Source organism: Echinops telfairi, unplaced genomic scaffold, assembly GCF_000313985.2.
Source record: "Echinops telfairi isolate 266 unplaced genomic scaffold, ASM31398v2 ScPeMD7_5;HRSCAF=22, whole genome shotgun sequence".
In the NCBI taxonomy this organism is placed as follows: Eukaryota; Metazoa; Chordata; class Mammalia; order Afrosoricida; family Tenrecidae; genus Echinops; species Echinops telfairi.
In genome coordinates this window covers 14,647,004-14,654,249 of record NW_022103901.1, presented here as the reverse complement: position 1 = coordinate 14,654,249, position 7,246 = coordinate 14,647,004, and the positions used below count along the sequence as shown (strand labels likewise).

The 7,246-nt window shown below is 54.2% G+C and overlaps 1 protein-coding gene across 1 annotated transcript in view; it reads right to left on the bottom strand.

Moving 5' to 3' along the window:
* PRSS36 (serine protease 36) overlaps nucleotides 1-7,246 on the bottom strand; it is a 12,997-nt gene that overhangs the window by 3,568 nt on the left and 2,183 nt on the right. The window contains exons 4-7 of the mRNA XM_004706013.2: nucleotides 3,250-3,416; nucleotides 925-1,174; nucleotides 676-805; nucleotides 35-276 (exon numbers count right to left, since the gene is read on the bottom strand). Coding sequence (XP_004706070.1) covers nucleotides 35-276; nucleotides 676-805; nucleotides 925-1,174; nucleotides 3,250-3,416 — 789 coding nt within the window. The remainder of the gene's footprint in view (nucleotides 1-34; nucleotides 277-675; nucleotides 806-924; nucleotides 1,175-3,249; nucleotides 3,417-7,246) is intronic.

Genomic DNA, 7,246 nt, shown 5'->3' with positions numbered 1-7,246 from the left:
GGCCCGGGCCAGCCCGCGCGGGGCCCCTGCTCACCCCCGCGACCCCAGCGAGCCAGGCGGCAGCGGCTCCCGGGCAGGAAATAGTGAACCGGGTGGGGCAGGCACACGGGCCGCGGGGCCACGCTCAGGTTCACGGGCGCGCGCAGCTGCAGCAGCGCCAGGTCCGAGCCGCCGTCCCGCGAGGCGTTCTCGTGCGGCACGAAGCGCGCCACCCGCTCCGCGCGCGGGCCCGAGGGCAGCAGCACGCGCCAGGCCTCGAGGTCGGAGATGGCTGGGCTACGGGGGGGCCAAGGCATCCCCCCATCCCGGATTTAGACTCCGAATCTCCGGGCTGGGGCCCTACGTCCCCACCCCCCTCCCGACCACCCTCGTTTGTACACCTCCCTTGGGGACCCCACATGGGACATTGAACTTGCACTATCCCAGTCCCCTCCCGCAAGGAGCCCAGCGGCTTAGCATTGAGTTGCTAACCCTCAAGGTTAAAGGTTCAAACCCACCTGACACTCTTGTCTGTGTGCGGGAAAGATTTAGTTTTAGGGTTACTTTGAGCGGTGGCAGTGTTTGCTTGTCTTGCCCCCCTCCTCCTCTCTTCCAGGTGGGGGTCCACACCCAAGGGGGAAGGGCTGGGACCAGGATTTGAAATCTCAGTCCCTCCCCAGGACAGTTCTCACTCACTCTGGAAAGCAGCTGGCAGGCGCCAAGACCCAGCTCTCCGAAACCAGCGCCCCATGGCAGGGTCTGAAGCCTGGCACCATCACCTGGGTCTCCCAGGGCCATGCCCCTGGCCTCGGGGCCTTCCCACACACTGTTGAGGGGGGAAGCCTGGGTCAGAGGCCCCCTGCCGCCAAGCTCACATTCCTGCAAACTCCTCTCCACCTTAAATCTTCCATCTGCAGGACCCATCCAAGGGTCCTGGTCCCTCACCTGGCAGGGCAATGGTGCAGTTCTCTTCGGCGGGCTCCGGGGGCTCTGGCTGGGGCCCCTGAGGGTGGGCAGGAAAGGCAGGCCCAGGCGTGGAGCCCATCACCTGTTCCTGGATCCAGGCCTCATAGGGAGCCACAGCTGTGAAGACTCCTGGCCGGTTCCTCCGTCCACAGCCAAAGCCAAAGCTGGTGATTCCCACCTGGAACCAGCGACCACCTGCTTCACACACCAGAGGGCCTCCAGAGTCACCCTGAAAATAGATGAGGAAGTGTCGGGGTGGGGGTGGAGGGCGGAGCAGCCCAGAGACCCACCACCTCATCCCTGGCCTCCTTGCAAGGCCTCTCTGTCTTTGTTGGCTCCACACGCAGCCCCAGGGCCCATGGGTCAGCCCTGTGACTTGGGGCAGCCTACCTGGGGAGGCCTCCTGTGTACTTCCTACATTTCTACCCAGAAGAAAGATTTGTAAAGCAGGAAGACCCATGAGCTAGCCAAAGCCAACGGCACCAAGCTTCTAGGGTAAAGGGCACACAAAGGAGTCAGGCCACATTTAGAACCAAATGCTGCTGCTTCAAGAAACAGGTCCAATCAAATCCGCTTCTTGGTCCCTCTTGAGTCCAGTCTATTGATGAGTGAGTTAACAGAGATGGCTTTCCAGAGAAAGAGGCTGTTAGAATTGGCAGCAAGAAGGGACCATTTGAAAGCAAGGACGCAGAAGTAGAAGGCAGAGTCGCTCCAACAATGGTTCCAGGCCATTTCATGGCGGGGCACTGTCCCTACGGTGTGTCTTTGACTCAGGGTCAGGCGGAGGCTCACAATGAAGGTTCAGGACTATCCGGAGCTGTGCTGTCCAATAGGTCCATGCATAGCTATTGGAATTCATTACAAAAAAACAAACTCACAGCGACCCTGCAGGACAGGGTAGAACCGCCCTTGTAAATATCTGAAACTGGAACTCCTTATGGGAGTAGAAAGCCCCACCTTTCTCATTCCTCACCAGCACCTCCTCACTAGCCACCTAACGAAGGCTCCACAGTGAGAGGTGGCTTCTGAGCGGGGTGGTGCAGATCATGGAAGATGGACACCATCACAAAAGTTCAAGAAAGCGGGGGATTATGTCCCGGAAAAGGAGCCGTGGTGGCATAGTGGTTAGGCGTTGGGCTGCTAACAGCAAGGTTAGCAGTTCAAAACCACCAGCCACTCCTTGGGAGAAAGACAAGGTTTTCTACTCTGTTACACTGTCTGAAACCCACAGGGGCAATTCTACTCTATCCTAGGGGATCTCGATGAGTCAGAATCAACTTTTTGGCCGTGAGTTTGAATTTATATCCCTGAATCCTGGGGGCTCAGAATTGGGAGGGGCCCTGGCGGTCCTCTACTTCAACTCCTCATGACCACCATGCATGCCCGAGTGCCCTCAAATCACTAAGTTTCTAGGGGAAATGGTTAAAAGTTACTATCTGTGGGCTTTCAGCCAGCGAGCCCTTCAGGGAAGGTTGACTTTGGTCTGCAAAACCATTTATTGAGCAGCTACTAAATAGGTGTTGTGCTATGAGCTGGGACCGGAAACATTATGCTTATTGAGAGCTAGGACATATTTAGTTCTTTTTTTTTTTTAACATTTTGTTAGGGGCTCATACAACTGTTATCGCAATCCATACACACATCAATTGTGTAAAGCGCATTTGTACATCATTCTCAAAACATTTTCTCTCCACTTAAGCCCCCGACATTAGGTCCTCATTTTTCCCCTCCCTCCCCTCTCCCCCCCAACATATTTAGTTCTTAGTACGGTCCAGGCACTGGTGGCGTAGTGGTTACCCATTAGACTGCTAACCACGAGGTCGGCAGTTTGAAACCACCAGGGGCTCTTCGGGAGAAAGAGGAAGCTTTCTACTCCCGTCAAGAGTGACGGTTTCAGAAACCCACAGGGGCATTTCTCCCTGACCTATAAGGTCGCTGTGAGAGTCGGCATCAACTCAAGGCAGTGAGACAGGGAGGAGGCCAGGCACTGTTAGGAGTTCACCTGTGAGGTGGGCAATATCATCATCTCTGGCTTCCAGAGGAGGACAGTTGGGCAGACGGGGGTAAGACCAGTGTCACACAGTTAATAGGGTGGTGGTCCTAGACCTCTGACTAGATCATTCCTCTCTGAGGCTGGCACTGAGCTGTCGCATGATAGTGCCAGAAATAACGGTGCCCACTTGGGGGGCGCTAAGTTCTGTCCATTCTCCACCCCCACATCAGTGCCATCCCTTGGCACACTTATCTACTCCTTACACTGCTTCCCATTGGCAGGACCAGGTAGGTTCACGCGTCTCCCCTCACCTGGCAGGTGTCTCTGCGGCCCTCTGGGTAACCAGCGCACAGCATCCCGGGCAATAGCTGGAAGGTGAGGTTGAAGGGGCCGGGCCGGTTGTAGAGACATTGACAGGCAGCCGCTCCCAGCAGCTTTAACTCCACTTGCTGCAGCATCCAGGGCAGAGGCAAAGGATCTGGGGCGGGCAGAATCCAAGAGCAGAGACTGTGAGGTCAGGCTAGAGAGCCCAGTTCCCCCGGGCTCAGCTTTGTCCCCCTCCAGCTGCTTCCTTGACGCCTCAGCCCACCACCTGCCAAACCAGCTCACGCGAGGGCCTCCGTGGATGGTTGTGGGGTTGTGTACTGCACATAAAGGCCTCAGCCAACCAGAGATGTGTCTGGGAGCAGAAGTCACTGAGCCAGGACCCTGCTGTGGGGTTTCCTTGGTCCAGAGAGGGTACCTTTTTCATAAAGATGTCATAGGGGGACCCAAAGCCCATCTGTAGGCCACTGGACGTCCCCTTACAGAAGGGTCTCGGGGAGGAGACGAGCCAATCAGGGTGTGATGTAGCAACGATGAAACATACAACTTTCCTCTAGTTCCTAAATGCTTCCTCCTCCCCCACTATCATGATCCCAATTCTACCTTACAGATCTGGCTAGACCAGAGGATGTGCACTGATACAGATAGGAACTGGAACCACAGGGAATCCAGGATGGATGATCCCTTCAGGACCAGTGGGGTGAGTGGCGGCGATACTGGGAGGGTGGAGAGAGGGTGGGTTGGAAAGGGGGAACTGATTACAAGGATCTACATGTGACCTCTTCCCTGGGGGACGGACAACAGAAAAGTGTGTGAAGGGAGACGTCGGACAGGGCAAGATATGACAAAATAATAATTTATAAATTATGAAGGGTTCGTGAGGGAGGGGGAGCGGGGAGGGAGGGGAAAAATGATGAGCTGATGCCGGGGGCTTAGGTGGAGAGCAAATGTTTTGAGAATGATGAGGGCAATGAATGCACAAATGTGCTTTACACAAATGATATACGTATGGATTGTGATAAGATGTCATAGGAATTAGACCTGGCCCAGGACCAAGTTGCCATCCTGGGCATCCTCTCTGACCCTTCTCTCGACTGCCCCTGGCCTGAGCGAGTCCCAAGTCCTTGAACGGATCAGTTGTGCTTTGGGGGGCATTCTTGCGGCATCTGTCCTAGTTCAGGCAGCCTAGCCTCGGGGCTAGATGATATCCCAGCTTCTCTTCTCTCTGGATGCTCCTGTCCATCAGAGGAATGATCCAAGAGGTCAGCTCTGATTTCATCGGAGTACGTGGAATGCTTCCACCTTGGACCTCAGCCCTTTCTGAAATGAGCCCCTTCTTAGGAAAAGCAAGTCTCGACCCCTAGGAAGGTGGGCCGCTCTCCTGCTCTGCCGCTGACTCAGAATCCCGCGGCTCAGGCATTGGCCTAGGGAGGCTGGAAGTGGGGATCCACCAGGGGGCTTTGGGAATTGTGGGGTGATCCCTGAACCTGGTGTGCCGTGGGGTTTCTCTGACCTTGACGTCCACACAATTCAGTCTTAGCAGCCTCTGCTGCCTGCCTTTCTCCCAGCTGGGCAGACAGGCCCTTCATCTAATAGGCCTTCCTTGGATCCCTGGGATCTGCTGCCCTAGCTCCAGGGCCTTTCTGCACAGCCAGCTGATGGCCTCTCTGCACAAAATCTCCCCAGAAACCTCCTGGACTGAATGAAAGGAGGCTGGAAGTGGGCATCTGCCGCACACCTGCTGCAGGCCCGGCGCTGTGCTTTAGTGGGGTAACATGACTCGCCTGAGGTAAACGTAGCCCCAAAACAGTCTCACTGCGATGCCAGGCTGCTGTCAGTATGGATTGCAACTCAACCGCAAGAAACCAGACTTCCTCACCACTGGACCAAGAGAAAAGCAAGGATGTCACGTTGAAGCCCAGGGTGCTCCGGACCCGGGACCCGTGCCAGGGCATTTCCCATGGCTTCATGTGCACGTGAAAGTTGGACACCGAATAAGGAAGACCGTCGAAGACTCGGTGCGTTTGAACTGTGGTGCTGGAGAAAAATATGGAACGTACCACGGGCTGCCAAAAGGACAGACACGTCTGTGTTGGAAGAAGTATGGCCGGAGGCTCCTCAGAGGCCAGGATGGTACGACTTTGTCTTACATACTTTGGACACAGGGTCAGGAGAGGCTAGTATTTCGTGGAGAAGGACCTCCTGCTTGGTAAAGTGGAGGAGCGGCAAGAGAGAGGGAGGCCCTCAAGGAGATGGATGGGCACAGGGGCTGCAGCAATGGGCTCTGGCCGAGGACCTATTGTGAGGACGGCACAGGAGTGGGCAGTGTTTCGTTCAGGGTCGCTATGGGTCACCACCGACTGGACGGCACCTCACAACAACAACAATAGCAGAGCAAGGGACAACGTCCTGATAAACGGAGATAAGATGGACGCTGTCCCCGATTTCATCTTGCGGGGGTCCCCAATCAAAGGTCCTGGAAGCAGCAGTGGAGACGTCAACTGACGTATACCGCTGGGCGCGAATCTGTCACACCGTTTCAGGTATTAAAAAGCAAACGTGCCACGCTGAGGGCTAAAGCATGCCTGACCCACGCCAGGTATTTTCTCTTCTTTTTAAAAAATGATGATTTTTTTTTTAAGCCAAGATCTTTTCAATCACCTTATAGGCCTGTGAAAGTTGGATACTGAATAAGGAAGAACGGATGCATTTGAGCTATATTGTTTGCAAGGCGTTTTGCAAACACCGTGGACTTCCAGAAGAAGAATAGCAAAAGATCTCTTGGGAGAAGTTCAACCTGAATGCTCCTTAGAAGTGAGGATGGGGAGGCTGGTCTCAAGACCCTCTCGGGTGGGGTAGAACTGTCCCCGCAGGTTCCCCGAGACTGTGAAACTTTAGAAAGCTTTATCTTTCTCCCTTCGAGAGGCTGGTGGTTTTTAACTGCCGATCTTGCCGTTAGCGGCCCAAGGAGAAGCTCAGTAGCCACCAGTGCTCCAGTCCCTGGAAAGGGAGGCCTTGCATGCTAAGGCAGAGGGTCCACGGGAAACAGGAAGATCCTCCTGGAGGTACATGGACACCACGGCCTCTGTAATTGGCCCAAGGATAGCAACACTCCTGCGGAGGGTCGCTGGCCGGGCCAGGCACCATGCTATTACCTTTATGTGGATGTAACTCCGCCCCACGCCTCCCCAACACCAAATGGAACCCAGCCAACATGCATGGACGTGTCCAGCACAATCGTCCTCATTTTCCGGGGGAGGAAACTGAGGCTGAGTGAGGAGACAAAAAACCTGCCACAAAGGAGGCACGAGGGGACGGTGGCTGCCAGCTAGGCTTGAGAAAACCTCCCTGCTATCTCATCTATTCCAATCTCACACGGCTCTCTAGGGCAGGGTGTCAAACTGGTGCCCACGATCCTCGGAAATAAAATGAAAATAGAAAAAATGGTGATGAAGAAAATAGCGCTTAGGGGAGATGGAGGCAAAACCGTACACACGATATTCCCTCATGAGCCCTTTAACTACTGAAGACGAGGAGACCCATGGCCCAGTGCCTCTCCTGGGGCCGTGGACGTGGATAAACGCGCTGACTCAGTTCTAGCGACGTTTGGAAGCGATCTGTCTGCCCCTCTCAGTGTCATGTCACGTCATGTAAACAGATGCCAACAGCGAACAGGTTGAAAAGAGCATTCCGGGCTGTGCTGTGAGGAATCATACCTAGCGGCAGCGCTAGTGAACATTTTTAGAGGGAGGCCATTATGATTGTGCAAAGTCACGTCTGTCAGCTGTCCAACGTTTTGTGTTTTTTATTAGTTACTTTGTTATTTTTTCCGGTCACAGCATAAGAGGTGAGTGAAAACCAGCAGGAGGAAAGCGCTGGCAAGTTTGGGGTAAAAAAGAATAATTTTAGTTTTGTAAACTAAATTAGATTCAACAGAATCATTTTAGTGTTGTAAACTAAATTAGATTCAATAGATGTTTAAAT